General features: G+C 40.2%; 1 protein-coding gene across 3 annotated transcripts in view; it reads left to right on the top strand.

Moving 5' to 3' along the window:
* The window catches only part of LOC140726945 (copper-transporting ATPase 2-like), a 113,820-nt gene that overhangs the window by 23,209 nt on the left and 73,881 nt on the right, over positions 1–16,730 (top strand). For 2 of the 3 annotated variants that reach the window (XM_073043983.1, XM_073043982.1), the window contains exon 2: positions 13,995–15,222. In XM_073043983.1, the coding sequence (XP_072900084.1) occupies positions 13,995–15,222 (1,228 nt within the window). Of the gene's footprint in view, positions 1–2,826; positions 3,163–13,994; positions 15,223–16,730 lie in introns of those variants that run through there. The other variant, XM_073043981.1, reaches the window with a different exon arrangement.

Raw genomic sequence — 16,730 nt, forward strand, 5'->3', positions numbered from 1 at the left:
TCTGACCTGTTCTTCCACTGCTTGGACAGGTTGCAGTTCCTTTGCACACAAGGTTGGAATGGGGAGACTTAGCAAATCTAGGAAGTGTGCATTTATGCCATCTGTAACTTTATTAATATGAAGAGAGTGCGATTATGGGGTAGCAGTGAAGTGAGAAAAAGGATTAAGCATTATTAAGCACCTTGGATGATTTCAGCCCAGTCCTGATCACAGCTTCAGCTACAGATACCCCATTAATGAATAGCATTATCCCCTCCATGGAGATTAGGACTTCCTGGAGTTTGTTCTACGATCTGTGCTGCTGTGTCCCGGAAGTGAGAAGGGTATTTTAATGAATGCCATTAACTATTTCATGATATCTCGCTCATGAATGAACAGCAGGTAGTGTGTGCTTGCTGTTAGTTGTGGGGTGAGATGTGCAGCACTGGTGGGACTCTGAGGATGGGATTGAACAGAAGAATGTTGAGTCTGAGTCCTGATTGATAGGTTGTAGACTGAAGTCTGATGAAGTGACCAGTAGTCAGTAGTGGAGCTGGTGGGAGGTGATATTCACTCTCTCTGACTACTGAGGTAAGGCAATTTAACTTTTTGTGGATTCATACAGGATCTCTGGGATTGATTACCGGTGTTAACCTCTGTGGCTGCATGCTTCTGCTGCTTTTGAAGACCATAAGACATAGGAGCAGAATAAGGACATTTGCCCCACTGGGTCTGCACCTCGATTTGATCATGGCTGATTTATTCTCCCTTTCAACTTCATTCTCCTGTCTTCTCCCTGTAACCTTTGACTCTTACTAGTCAAGAACCTATCAACCTCCAATTTAAATATACCCAATGACTTGACCTCCACAGATGTCAATGGCAATGAGTTCTATAGATTCACCACTCTCTGGCTAAAAAGATTTTTCCTCATCTCCATTCTAAAGGAATGTCCTTCTATTCTGAGGCCTGTGCCCCTGGTCCTAGACTCCTCCACTATCATATGCGGTGCATTTGATGACCCTGGGCCTGTACTCACCGGAATTCAGAAGAATGAGGCGGGATCTCACTGAAATCTATCAAATGTTGGAAGACTTCTGTAGAATGGATGTGGAGATGATGTTTCCTATGATGGGGGAGTCCAGAACCAGAGGACACAGCCTCAGAATAGAGGGATGTCCATTTAGAATGGAGATGAGGAGGAATTTCTTTAGCCAGGGCGTGGAATTCATTGGCAAAGGCAGCCACGGAGGCCAAGTCACTGGGTATATTTAAGGCAGATGTTGACAGGTTCTTGATTAGTCAGTGCATGAAGGATTACAGGGAGAAGGCAAGAGACTGGGACTGAGAGGAAATGGATCAGCCATGATGAAATGACAGAGCAGACTTGATGGATCAAATGGCCTAATTCTGCTGTTATATCTTATGGTCTTATTGGAAACATCCTCTCCACATCTGCTGTATCTAGGCCCTTCAATATTCAGTAGGTTTCAGTGAGATCCTCAATCTCCTCTCCAGCGAGTACAGATGTTTTTGACAATATAGGCTACCTCTTTCACTTTTCACTTAATCCACCAAGACCTCCAGTGTACGGACCCAAAACCTTGAAACTCTCTCTTTCCCCTGTTTCTTAATTTCAAAGGTTCTTGGGTCCGAATCACTCTGCATGATTACCATCAATTTCTCCATGAGCCTTTCCTTTAAGAAGTGCAGGCTCTTTTTAATTTGAACTAGACACTGTTCCCTGCTGATACATCTGGCCACTTATTAATCAAGTAACTTAAAGAGCCATCATCATTTAAATGGCAAGCAACGTGAACTTTGACATTAGGGGTGGCATCTAGCATAATGCTATTACAGTGTCAGCGATCACCGATCGGGGTTTGATTCCTGCTGCTGACTGTAAGGAGTTTGTATGTTCTCCCCATGACTGTGTGGGTTTCCTCTGGGTGTTCCAGTTCCCTCCCAAATTCCAAAGACTAGTCATGGTTAGTGAGTTGTGGGCATGCTATGTTGACACTGGAAGCATGGTAAAACTTGCAGACTGCTCAGCACAATTCTGGCTGATTTCATTTGATGCAAATGACACATTTTATTGTATGTTTTGATGTACAGGTGACAAATAAAGCTAATCTTAACATATTGACTGTATTTCAATCAATTGCATTGTTTCTGGATGTTTGGGCGTTGCAATCAGTTTGAAGCTGTGTGCTTAAATTTCTTTTGCTCTGTGAGTCAATTAGTATAATGTTCCTTCCTGAAACAGTTAAAAGTTCTTATTACAGGATCCACCATGTGTTTATTTGGAGTTGCTAACCTGCACCTTCTGTTGCTTAAGAAACCTTTTTTAACTATATCACTCAAGATTGGACTCAAGTGACTGCTTTGAATACAAACAATTCACATTTAACTCGAACTTCAAGATAATTGAAACAGAGTCTTCATCATGCTTTCTGATGGAAAATCTGTTTATTAAGTCCTATGATTTAAATTTAGTTTGATATTGCTTCTTAATTGTGGGCATTAAAACTGAACTGTGTTTTAATTAAATCTATCACAGCCAAGGTTTGAAATTCTTTCACAGCTTAATTACTAATACTGTAGCAATGAATTGCACAAAGTATTGTATGGTGACAGACTGAGGCACCTTTGCACAATGTTTTCCCCTTGTTTCAGATATCAGATACAATAAACAGCTTTCAGTTTGACCTGTGGTGTACAAAGATTAATAGCACTGGAGGCAGGTCATTGAAAGCATAGTGCAAAGAAGCCAATGACTGAAGTGGGTGGAGTCTGTGTGCAGTTTGTTGTATTTGTTTAACAACTAACAACTCAAATCATTCCATTTACCTGGACTTCATAGCAGGAGTTCTTTCTTGTCAAAGGGTACACCGAGATTTTGATATTTTGTGCTTTCACTGAGTGGTTGAGAAAGCAGCAATGAAAGGATCTAGAAAAGAAACCACACACAATGAGGTTCAAGACCAAGCCAAGGCAGATAGCATGGGTTCTGAACTGAGTGACAATGATACTTCACCTCCAGTTTCTGGAAATGCACTTCAGTCACCTGTCACTACAAGCACTTGGGCGCAGCGTGGAAGGAATAAAGATTTGCTGCTCTGTGACAAAAGCAACGTTTCACAGATGTGTGATTCTAGCAAAGAGGAGGCAAATTCAGCTCAGGTTAGTGCCATACCATTTTATGTGGATCATGTTCGGATGGTGTCGAGGGTGGCTTATCACTGTGAAGTGAAATCCAGATGCCTTGCAATTGCTTTCTTGACTGTTACTGTACATGGAAAGAATTTCTTTCAACAATGTTCAATATTCAGTATTTAACAAGTGATTTCTATTTCAGTTGAATTTTCAGCATCTATGATTGTAACCCAACTTATCTGACAGTATTGCAGCATGCAGCATTGTAGCTGAAAGGCCTGGACAGAGTAGGTGTGGAGAGGATGTTTCAATTCGTAGGAAGCCTGAGATTAGAATAAAGGGATTTCTCTTTAGAACTGAGAAATTTCCTCAGCCAGAAGGTAGTAAGTCTGTGGAATTCTGTGCCACAGAGGGCTGAGGAGGCAAAGTGTATTTAGGGTAGAGATTGATAGTTTCTTGATTCAAATTTTGAAGTTCAAAATAAACGTATTATTAAAGTACATATATGTTAAAGAATAGATCAAAGATTAACTTTATTTGTCACATGTACATTGAAACATACAGTGAAATGAGTTATTGGCATCAATGACCAACGCAGTCTGAGGATGTGCTGGGGGTACTCCACAAATTTCACCATGCTACTGGTGCCAACATAGCATGGCCACAACCTGCTAATCCCCCCCGCCTTTGGAATGTGGGAAGAAACTGGAACATCTGTAGGAGACTCTCGCAGTCATATTGAGAATATACAAACTCCTCACAGATAGCGGCAGGAATTGAGCCCTAATTGCTCACACTGTAAACCATTATATTAACTGCTATGTTACCTTGCTGCCCATAACATATACTACCTCGAGATTTTTTTTTGCAGGCATTTACAAGAACAAAAGATAAAAAAATTTTTATGAAAAACTATGCATAAAGATGGACAAACATCAATGTGGAGAATAAGACATACCATGCAAATAAAAGTAATATTGAGAACCTGATTTGGTAAGGGTTACATGGAGAAGGTGGGAGAATAGAGATGACTAAAGAAAAAAACAGGCATGATTGAATGGTGGAACAGACACAATGGACTGACTGGCCTAATTCAGCTCTTGTATCTTAGGGTCCTATGGTCTTATGTAGTTTACTGCAGATAAACAAATAAACAAATCTCTAAATAACATCATATAAAAGCTTACAAACAATTACAATAGTAAGTAACATATCACTTATGGCAAGCAATGATCACTTTGATATGTTTAATATAGATTAAGGTCTATTATTTATTGGAGAAAAATATTCAGCTCTTTATGTGAAGTTACTTATTAATGTCATTACTCCATGTCCTAGAAGATCAAAACCAATAGTCAAAAGTCCACTGATACTAGGGCTGGTTAGTGGGTAAAGGACAGAACAAAGGAGAACTATGGTAACTGCTTTCTGTGATGCTTTATGTTTTAGTCAAATGCTAATGGTTAGAATTGTAAAAAAACAAATACCCTTCAGGACTTTAAAAGTGCCAAATTATGACCAGTGCCCAACGAGGGTCATCATAAACAATTACAAAAAGGTAGAGTCGAAACAAAGGGAACAAAAGAGAAAAATTTAAAAAAGTCCAATAGTGTTTGACATCCTTTTAGTGGAGTGCTGCAGGACAGATGCTTAACTTAAGAAGAATGTTCCATCTAAAGTGGATGTTAGAGCAAGGTCCACTTTTCAAATCTACAACTGAGACAAGAAATTATTATAAAATGACTGAAATAAAAAAGGATGAAAATAAAGACAATGACTCATGGTAGCTGGTTGGCCTTGAATAAGGTGAAGGACTGAATTAGCCCTTAGTTTACTGTCCAGTCTGTTTTCTAATTGAGGTGTTGATGGTGCTAGAAGTACGGAGAGGATATCATTTTAAGGTTGTTGGACGGAAGTATAGGGGGTGTCAGAGGTAGGTTTTTCACACAGAGAGTGGAAAGTGCATAGAAAGCACTGCCCCAGCTGGTGGCAGAGGCAGATACATTCGAGACATTTAAGAGACTCGAAAATAGGCACGTGCATGAAAGAAAAATAGAGTGCTTTGTGGGAGGAAAGGGTTTATCTGAATTTGGAGTAAGTTAAAAGGTAGGCAGAACAATGTGGGCCGAAAGGTCTGTGCTGTGCTGTATAGTTTGATGTATCATAAGTGTTGGTGTTCTAATGAAGGTAGCCTCAGTTTTTCCAAATATTCAAATTTTCTTCCTTTCAGTGAGTAGTCTAATGAATCTGCCTTTCCTTTCTGTTTAAGGCCTCAACATGGTGCCCCAAACTGCATATAGCACCCTGATTTCAATCTTTCTACTGGTTTACCATTTCATTTTATCTTGTGTTTTCCATGTTATTTTGCAGTAAAACCATTGTCTGTCGGCTTTTCAGTGACCTTATGTGATTTATGTTCTGCTTTTAAAATCTTCTGAACCTCAGCCAAATTCCTCTGCTGTCTCATATCAACAAGCCTTTCCATGTATCTGCTCACATTTGCTGGCATTGGATTTCATCTGCTTTCAACCTACGTGTAAAATTTATATGCGGTGCATTTGTCCAAATAATCATCATATTAACAGAGGCATTCTCAAAACAGAATTCTGTGAAGCATCAAAATCTGCTTTCAATTATTTTGAGAACATGTAGCAGTCCAAATGATACTGCAGTTCTTTTATGCATCTTTGATATTTTTACCATATTTACTCTGTCTGAACAGTTAATTTTTTTTTACTAAATGTAAGGCTTTGTTACATTCTGTATCACTAATTTTTTCCAATTAATAGATTGCTTTTTGACCTAATTTTACAAAGATTTTGTCAGCTTTTCTCCTGATATTTTTGCTTTGATGGTGTTATACTCCACAGAAATTGGGAAATGTATTAATAGGTTAATGAAGGGATAATGTTTTATATAGGAGTTTTGGTAGTGGAGCCTGCAGGTTGGACCAGAAAAGTAAGAGAGGCTTCAGAGTAAGCACATTTAATGATGAAAGGGAATTGACAACTCGAAGAACTTCTCCCTTAAGGATCCTGATGAAGGGTCTCAGCCTGAAATGTCGACTGTACTCTTTTCTGTAGATGCTGCCTGGCCTGCTGAGTTCCTCCAGCATTTTGTGTGTGCGTCTTGTTTGTCCTTAAGGATATTTTCCCTTTCCATTGTCATTTTCTTGCAATCAATTTAGTGAACTGAAACAAATCAATATAAGCATGTAATTTAGAAACCAGAAATGTAAAACTAAACACTTGACTCTCAGGATGAACCCTGAGCAATTGGATGCACTTTCACCTATTTCTAAAGACCATAGATTGTTTTCTTTTATTCCTTTATGTCATGTGAATATCGTTAACAAGATCTGCATTTATTGCTGCTTCCTAAATGTCCTCTCAACTGAGAAGTTGATGGTTATTTTAATATATCATTGTCAAGAGCCCAAAATTAGGATAGAAATAAGCCACCAGGCTTCTCAATAATGATCATGACCAGTCTGCGGGATTCAACACCTCTTCTGTGCCAGTCCCCCATAACCCTGAATTCCTCTATCTTTCAAATATTTATCCTTCACCTTAAATATATCTAATGATCTGATGTCCACCACCCTTACTGGAAGAAAATTCCAGCGACTCTCTACACTCTAAGAGAAGATACAATTTTAAATGACTGACCTCTTTTTTTAAAAACTTTGTCCTTTGTTCATAACCCACCTACTTATGGAAACATTTCAATATCTACCCGGCCAAGAACCCCTTAGGATCCTTCATGTCTGAATAAGGTCACCCACCATTCTTTTAAACTCCAAGGAATATAAGTCCAAAGTGTCTAGCTTCTCTTGTTATGAGAAGCTCACTGGAATAACATTGTCAATCACGCATCAATTTATACTACTCTTGCCTCTGAATGAGAAAGTTTTGGGTTCAAGACCCATTTCAGAGAATTGAGCATAAAACAGTGGGCTAATACTACAAAATCAGGGCCCAATTATTTAAAACTGAGAGTGCTAGAGGCTAGCTCAATAGATATATTGAGAGTGTAGATTGATAAATGTATGGCAAACTGAGGAATTGAGGATCATGGGGAACTGACCAGATAAGGAGATAAGGCCAGCACAGATCAGCAGTGATCATGTTGAACAGTGGGGTGACTAAGTGGCCTAATCCTGCTCCTATTTTATGGTATTCTTTTCTCATTATCAAAGGGCTGTTTGTAGAAGTTTGCTCTGTGCATCATGTTATTCATGATGTCTTAATATACATGAAGCTAAATAAAGCTGAAGGATTCTGTATATTTGGAAAATTTCTGTCTGAGTCTGCAGAACATTGTGCTAAACCTTTGAAATTCTATTGCTGATTATATGGTGGGTTTTCAATACTTTATCAATGCTTTCTCTTCCGTTGAATTTACACAGTTCCTACCTCTCACGCAAAGTGTAGGAATAAGTAATGCGAAGCGTATGTTCCTTTAACTGATTCAAGGAACTACACAGTAGGCCTGGAGAATTTTGTGGGTTAATGTTCTAATGAAGAGTCATTGACCTGTAACATTCTTTCACTCTCTATAGGAGCTGCCTGATCTGTTGAATATTCCAGCACTCTCTTTTTGTTTTGAATTTATAGCATCTGCAGTTCAACAACTTTTCAAATATAGTTGTCTCAGATGCCAACACATATAATAGTCACATTTTGGAATCAGTGATTCACAGTCATATGCTTTGGAAAGTGAAGTACAGTTCTGCTTTGAAAGGAATGAAAAGTATACGATAAAGAGAATGTAGTGGTGATTCACCAGGATGTTGCCTGGGATGGAACAATTCGCAAATCAATTATGATCAGAGACTCTATCATTTAGGTCTGTTCTCCCTGGAGCAGAGGCAGTTAAGAGGGAACATAATTAAAGCATATAAATTTTTGAGGGCTTTAGACAGGGCAGATGCAGAAATATTTCCCCCTTATCAGAGCTAGATGAACCACAGCTTTAGAGTAATGGGGAAGAGATATGAGGAAGACCTTCTTCACCTAAAGAGTGATAGCTAAATGGAATATACTGCCTGAGAAAGTGGTTGAGGAAGGATCTCTGACAGCATTTAGGAAGTGTCTAGTTGAGTACTTGAATTGAATAGGCTTGGGCATGGCAGGGGATGGTGTGTAGGGTGCTGTGGACTACATACTAGATGATGGTATTAATAATGAAGGGTCAACTTGACTTGGCTGAGTTGGATGGATGGCTTGTTTCCATACTGTATCATTATATGAGTTGTCAAATAATTATGGAAGTATTATGGCACAGAAGGAGGCCATTTGGCCCATGGAATCACTACTATCTCCCAGTAGACAGTTATTCACTTTTTCTCCATAACTCTGCACATTATTTCTTCTTCTGTTCCCATCCACCTCCTGACTGCTCAGATTAATTCCGTTTCTACCACCCTTTCAGAAAGTGTGTTCAAATTCATGGCTACCCACTGTGTGATTGTTTTTAGCTTTTGTAGTCTATCCTTTAGCTGAAACTCCTCAGCCCTAGAACCATTCCAGAGTTTCCCACTTAGACCAAAGGACGTTGGAGCAGAGTTAGGCCATTCAGCCATCATCCATTCTGCCATTCCATCATGACTAATTTATTATCACTCTCAATTCCATTCGCCTGCCTTCCCTCTGTAACATTTGATGTTCTTACTAATCTATCCTCTGGCTAAAGAAATTCCTCCTCATTTCAGCTCCAAAGAGACATCCTTCTGTTCTGAGGCTGTGTCCTCTCGTCTTAGACTCCCTCACTATAGGAAACATCCTCTCAATGTCCACTCTACCTAGGCTTTTCAATATTTGACGAGTTTCAATGAACTCTCCCCTTATTCTTCTAAACTCCAGCAAGTACAGACCTAGAGCCCTCAAACACTCCTTATGCATTAACCCTTTCATTCCTGGGATTATTCTCATGAATATCCTCTGGATCTTCTCCAATGCCAACACATCCTTTCTTAAATAAGGGGTCCAGAATTGGACTCGATACTCTAGCAGTGACCTGACAGTGTTAAGAATACACAACATGAGAAACAGAAGCAGAAGTAGGCTATCTGGTCTCTCAGTTCTGTTCTACCATTCAAGATTATGGCTGTATTCTGTACACATTCCTTGATTCCCTTAATAAATAGAAATATATGGAACCTTGTACTAAACATCAAGCATAGAATTGTATAGCAGCTGGCCCCTTGGTTCATGAGGTCTGTGGCGATCATGATGCTGATTTGAACTGCACATCTACTTACACGTGGTCTACTTCTTTCAAGACCTTATTTGTTAAAGTTGAGTGAAAACTTGCCCCTCAGGTATCTTTTCAATCTGCCTCCTCTCACCTTAAACCAGTTATGTGAACTATCGATGCAATGCTCCTCAGACAGGATGAAGAGGTCAATACTCCCCAATGCCATTAGGCTTTACAATTCAACTGCCAGGACTTTAAGAACTTTTTTTTAAAGCTATTATTAATGCTTTTTGAGTTAGTGATTTAGATGCATTTCATATTATTACTGAGTTAAGTATTGTATGTAATTAGCTTTTGCTACAACAAGTGTATGGGACATTGGAAAAAATGTTGAATTTCCCCATGGGGATGAATAAAGTATCTATCTATCTATCTATCTATCTATCTATCTATCTAATAGTCTTTTTCTCTCACAACTATGATCAAGATCAGAGTTTTGTAGTCTGCACTGAAAAAATGGAACCATCCCAAAGGCACATCTTACTATCTTTTAAACTTCTGTAATATAAGCAGAACACTCTTGTCAGTCCTTAATATTGAAAGCAAACAGAATCACAGAAAACATTCCCTAAAATATACAGAAAATTTAGTAATGCCGTAAAATAATTGAATTTGACTTATTAAAGTTACCAGGAGCCAGCATTTGCATCATTAGGTATTACATCATTTCCGAAGTTTGGAAAAGTATTTAGAACTTTAATTGCTTTATGTTTAAGGGAATATGTAATACTGAGTTAGAGTAATTTTAGAAGCCTTTAGTCTGAATGACAATGCACTTGGGGAAATTACAGTTCAGCTTGTGAATGGAGATTAAAGGTGAAAAACCCAGGAGCTCTACCATTATTTGAGAACCAGTATGTCATAATTACTTTAATTATATGAACAAAAAATATAATGAGCTTCAGCAATTACATTTCTGATTTCCTTATCTATCCAGTTTAACCATTTGAGAACTATTATGTTAGGCAATTACATTTTTTTAAAAGATAAAAACAACCAAGGGTAAATTTGTTCTGTTTTGGATGTGAGCATTGGTAATTATTGCTCAGCCTGGTAGCTGTAAAAAAAAATCACTGTGGGTCATCTTTATTTCAAATTAAAAGCATTCATTCACAAATTACAGTACATTTGTAAGTAACCATTCATACAATCAAGATTAATTTTAAGGCTTTTTAAAATGTCATATTTATTCCTTGTGAAAAAAGTTGAAGGCTTTTTTTTCATTAGTTCCAGCCTCTAACTGTGGCCGTTCCCAAAAGAGTCTCTGCAGTGGCCATAGCAAGCTTCATTGCATCCCTCAGCATTTAGTTCTACACCCAGGATATTCCTGTTTATAGCATTTGTTCATGAGCACCACCTTGCATCTGAAGACCAGCAAGTCTTGGGCAGCCCAGAAGTCATCTTCGAATGAAATGATAATCTTCCAGCTGCAGTTAATGTTTTTTTCAGCATGTTTCCTTGGCAACAGCCAGAAAAAGTGCCAAGTCCTGTGTTATGCATGAATTTAGGATGAGCTTTGGTGAATACTAAAGCATCTCTTACAAAAAGCTCTTGGTAAGCAGAAAGAGATACACCGCATCCACCTTGATCATGGAACATTGCCACAAGAAAGCAGTATTCTTTATCAGGAACTCTCACTAATGAGGCCAGGCTCTCTTTTCACTAGTGCCATTGGGAAGGAGGTACAAAGGCCTTAGGTTCCACACCACCAGCTTCAACAACAGTTATTTCCCTTCAACTATCAGGCCCATGAACCAAGTGTGGTTAACCTCATTCACCTCAATGCTGAACTGATTTCATAACCTATGGACTCATTTTCAAGGACTCTACAACTCCTATTCTCAGTATTTTTTGCTACTTTTTATTTGCAGAGTTTATTTCTTTTACAAATTGCTTGTTTGTCGATTTTTGTGTGCAGTTTTTCATTGATTCTATTGTATTTCTCAGTTCTACTGTGAATGCCTGCAAGGAAATGAATCTCAGGGTAGTATATGGTGACATATAAGTACATTCATAATAAATTTACTTGGAACTTTAAACCCTGAGGAGAGCGTACATTGGTGTTGAGACATTGGCTTTGCATGAAGGATTTGATGGGAAATGTCCTTTCCACCACCAATCATGTAATGTCTTGGTACTTGTCTGAAAACCCTGACAAGGAGGCATTTTGTCAAATGAGAGAATGCTTGAAAAACAGGATATCACCATCTGACAGGATCCAAATTAAGGAATCATTTTGTGGCAATGTGGCCAGACTCATTCTTCATAGCATTGGAGGAGAACCTCAGTCCTTACCATTTATCCCTTGTAGAAAAGTCTGCAGAAGAACACCCTTGATTGCAATAATCAGGCAGTGTTCCAGACCCTGTGGAAAGGAGATGGTAGATCTTGTTGTGTGGTTCCCAAAGCATTTGTTAGTGATGCCTGGTGTTTGTGAAAACTGAATTTAGGCACAGTTTGATGCAGCCATGGACAGTATGTCCATTTCTTCCAAGTGATCTGGTTTCCTCCTATGGCCTTGTGATGTGCTAGTAGATTAACTGGGTGGCAGAAGATTTGAGATGGAGTTGGGATAGATGAGGGGGGTGTGATGGATATATAAGTGTGAATGGGTTACAGTAAATTGGCATGAATTTCATAGGCTGAATGGTCTTTCCATGTGGTATGAAAAGAGTCTGCTTGAAAAAGACACCAGTGAAGCAAATGCACAAAAAATATTCTGGATGGGGTATGTCACCAAGAATGTCCCAAAAATAGCTCCGTCAAACCGGGCTCTGGGTGATGGTTAGAAACTGAAAGGAGAGAAATGCCTACTCAAGCTCATCTTTACTGAGTCTACTTACGACATGTACATCTGTTCTTGTCAGTAGTGTTAGCGGCGGCCACAACACACAGTCCCTGTGGAGATGTTCCTTCCTTCACAGTGAGGACAACCTGCACCATTGTGCCTTGCTTCCAGATTAAGTGCCTTTAGAACAGATCGAGCTGCTCTGAGGTCAGTATCCACATGATGTGGTGGGACCACAGCACTTCATCATGATCTGTAATTTTCAGTCCTCCTGTTTCAATGAGGAGAGCAGATGATGCACATCAGGATCCGTATCTGAAAGTATCGCTGACCTTTTGAAGCACAGGCTACATGTCAGAGTTAAGTTTTCTGCACAGAGAGACATGGGTGCATGGAACACACTGCCAGGGGTAGTGGCAGAAGCAGATACATTATGGGCACTTAAGAGACTCTTGGATAAACACATAGATGAAGGAGAAATAGACTGTACTCTTCTAGATGCTGTCTGGCCTGCTGAGTTCCTCCAGCGTAATGTGTGTGTTGCTTGGATTTCATGCATCTGCAGATTTTCTCTTGTTTGAGAAGGCAACTAATAAAACCATAAGGAGGATAAGATGAAATATGTGGCCAATAATGTGACACTTGCAGTATGCTGGAAGTGTGAGAGTGCATCGGGGGCAAAAGTGAGTGCAATTGCTATTATTAGGGAGAAGGTGCTTGGGAAGCTGAAAAGTCTGAAGATGGATAAGTCACCTGGACCAGATGGAATACACACAGGGTTCTGAAAGAGGTAGCTGGTCGTGGAGGGATTAGTAATGATCTTTGAAGAATTGCTAGATTCTGGCATGGTTCCAGAGAATTGGAAAATTGCAAATGTCACTTCACTCTTCAAGAAAGGATTGATACAGGGTTTTGACCCAAAGCATTAATCATTCCACCACCCTCACCCCCTTTCCCCCTCCCATGAGATGCTGCTCGATCTGCTAAATTCCTCCAGCAGATTATTTGTTGCTGCAGATCCCAGCATCAGCCCACTCACCTCCATTCAGGGCCCCAAACAGTCCTTCCATGTGAGGCAAACACTTCACCTGCGAATCTGCTATTGTGTTCAGTGCTCCCAATGTGGCCTTCTCTACATTGGTGAGTCCAGTTGTAAGTTGGGGGATCGCTTCCTGCAGCTCCTCTGCCAAAAGTGGAACTTTCTGGTGGCCAAATATTTTAATTCCAGTTCCCACTCCCGTTCTGACATGTTGGTCCATGGCCTCCTCTTGTGCCAAGATGAGGTCACCCTCAGGGTGGAGGAGAAACATGTAATATTCCGTCAGGGTAGCCTCCAACCCGATGGCATATATATCGATAAAAAGCGATTTCTCTCCCCCCTCCTCTTTTTCTATTCTCCACTTTGGCCTCTTACCTCTTCTCACCTTCCTATCCCCTCCCCATGGGACCCCTCCTTCTTTCCTTTCTCCTGTGGTTCTCTCTCCTCTCCTATCAGACACCTTCCTCTCCAGCACTTTACCTTTCCTACCCACCTATCACCTTCCAGCTATCATCCTTCCCCTCCCCCTCCTTTTTTACTCTGGCATCTTCCCCTTCCTTTACAATCCTGTAGAAGGGTCTCAGTCTGCAACATCGACTGCCTACTCCTTTCCATAGCTGCTGCCTGGCTTGCTGAGTTCCTCCAGCATTTTGTGTGCGTTACTTTGGATTTCCAGTGTCTGCGGACTTTCTTGCCTTTATGATTTGCAGCCTTTTGTGTTGCCCTGGAGGTAAGCAACCTCTGAAATAACCTTGTACCATTTGTTTCTTTCAGGTGCCTTTAGGGAAACACAATGATACTCTTGTCTACACTCCTACAGAACAAAGCCCAAAGTCTTTGCGGTACAGCATCAATAACGTTGGACTGGAGGCCAACCTGAGTGAACTATTTCCTTTACCAGTTGGGATCAGCAATGTCTATATCAATATTGTTGGCATGACTTGCCAGTCATGTGTGCAGTCAATAGAGGGACACATTTCTAAACAGAATGGCATTGTTAGTATTAGGATCTCTCTCAAACACAATACTGCTCTGGTGCAGTATGAACCAACGATAATCACCGCTCAACAGATATGTGAGGCAATTGATGACATGGGCTTTGAAGCATTTCTCTCTAATCAAGATCCACCACTGCTTGAGAAGAAAGTTCATTTACCCATTGAAGCAACGGTGAAAATGAAGGTGGAAGGCATGACTTGCCATTCTTGTGTAAGCTCAATTGAAAACAAAATCGGAAAGCTGCATGGTGTGAATCGAGTCACAGTCTCCCTTAACAACCAAGAAGCAGTTATAATTTACCAGCCTCAGGTGATTCAACCCGAAGAGCTTCAAAACCAAATTAATGACGCGGGTTTTCAAGCCACGATCAAGAGCAGGACAAGCTCTTTAAAACGAGGTGTGAACAGCTCACAAGATGGTAAACAAAATAAACCAGTGAAATCAAAGAAGGTGGCATCACATTCTGTCAGGAACCCCATGACAGTAACTTTCTGCATAGAGGGGATGCATTGCAAGTCCTGTGTCTCTAACATTGAAGGGAATATCAGCGAGCTCCCAGGAGTGCAGAGTATCACAGTGTCCTTGGAGGAAAAAAAAGCTATTGCAAAGTATGATCCTCTCTTGACTAATCCAACATCATTAAAATCAGCTATAGAGGCTTTACCACCAGGAAAATTTAAAGTATATCTTCCAAATGGAATGGAAATGAGAAGTGAGCCTTTTTTGTCAATTCCACTGACACCATTAATACACGAGCCAAATGGTAGTTCTCAAAAGCACTTTCAAACTTCCACCATCACAACTGCTTTCAACATTGGAGGAATAGCTCATAATTTTTGCATCCAGTCTATAGAGAGTGAGATCTCCAAAAGAAAAGGGGTGAAATCAATTGAAGTTTCACCAGCCGAAGAGCAAGCAACAATCCACTTTGACCCAGCATTAACAAACTCAGAGGAACTGAAAACTGCCATAAATGAGATGGGATTTATTGCCTCTGTGTCTGGTAGGATATTAAATTTTGACTTGGCTGCTACTGATTGTTGAATAATATTTTCATTGTTCTAGTAAAGCATTTATTAAGAGTAAGGAGCATCTGAGGTTCATTTCTCACAAGAGTTTTGATGGAGGTCCAAAGAAGGAATCCATCTTAAAAGTAGGCAGACGGGTGGAGCAGAGGTGAGGAATGAGGTCAATGTGAAATGCTGCTCACCAGCATAAGTTTGGAACCTGAGTTACTGGAGGAGGGTACAGAGCAGTTCATAGCATTTTAGTGCAAATAGTCTTTTTCTGTAAACCTGTTTCCAGATAAATGCCAAGAAGTTGGTTTTGATGTCTCATGAAAGGAAAAACAGGTAAGTTCAGCAGAGGATGGTTATGATTTTCCTATGAAACCTCAACAGGTCTCCTGCTTGTCAGTCATAGAGAGATACAGCAGTGAAACAGGCCATTCGGCCCACTGAGCCTGTGTTGACCATACCTCAGAATTTGAATCAGAATCAGGTTTATTATCACTGAAATATGTCATGAAATTTGTTTCTTTACAGCAGCAGTATAGTGTGATATGTATAAAATGACTAAGTTGCAATAAATATATATAAAAAATAAACTAGATGGGCCAAAGGGCCTGTTTCTGTGCTGTATTTCTCTACGACTCTACATAAGTAGTGCAAAAACAGAGCAAAAATGAGTAAGTGTTCATGGATTCATGGCCCGTTCAGTAATCTGATGGCAGAGGAGAAGAGGCTGCTCCTAAAATGTTGAGTGTGTGTCTTCCTGATGAGAGGAGCAATGAGACGAGGGCACTGCCTTGACAGATGTTTTTAATGCTGAACGCCGCCTTCTTCAGGCATCCCCTGTTAAAGATGTCCCTGATGGAAGGGTTTCTTGTGCCATGATGGCGCCGGCTGAGTTTACAAGCCTCGGCAGCATTTTCCGACTCTGTGCATTGGCGCTTCCATACCAGCTGCTGATGCAGCCAGGCAGATTGCTCCACACGGTACATCTGTAGAAATCTGCCAGACTTACGTTAACCTATTTTATTCCCCACATTCTTATCAACTCCGTCTCATTCCCCCACACCCTCAAATCCTGCCATTTAGTTATACAGAAAGGCAATATACAGCAGCCAGTTAACCTAACGACCTGCATACTTCAGCAATATGGGAGGAAATTGGAATACCTGGACAAAACACAATTCATCATACAGAGTATGTGCAAACTCCACATAGACAAAGTCCAAAGCTCAGGCTGGAACCCAGGTCACAACAGGGTGAGGCAGCAGATCTACGAGCTGTGCCACTGAGCCACCCTGATTTTTCTTACATTATGAAACATCTTTTATTTAACGGGAGGCTGCCTTCATCCTCCTCACTGGTCCAGTGAAAATTTCATCATTCTTCGATCGATGTTGTAAGATCTTGGTTAATGTTATAGAGTTTTACAGCCCAACTCATCCATGCTAATCAAGATGCCCTCCTGAGCTAGTCCTATTTGCCTGTGTTTAGCCCATAT

Source organism: Hemitrygon akajei, chromosome 4 (assembly GCF_048418815.1).
Source record: "Hemitrygon akajei chromosome 4, sHemAka1.3, whole genome shotgun sequence".
NCBI lineage: Eukaryota > Metazoa > Chordata > Chondrichthyes > Myliobatiformes > Dasyatidae > Hemitrygon > Hemitrygon akajei.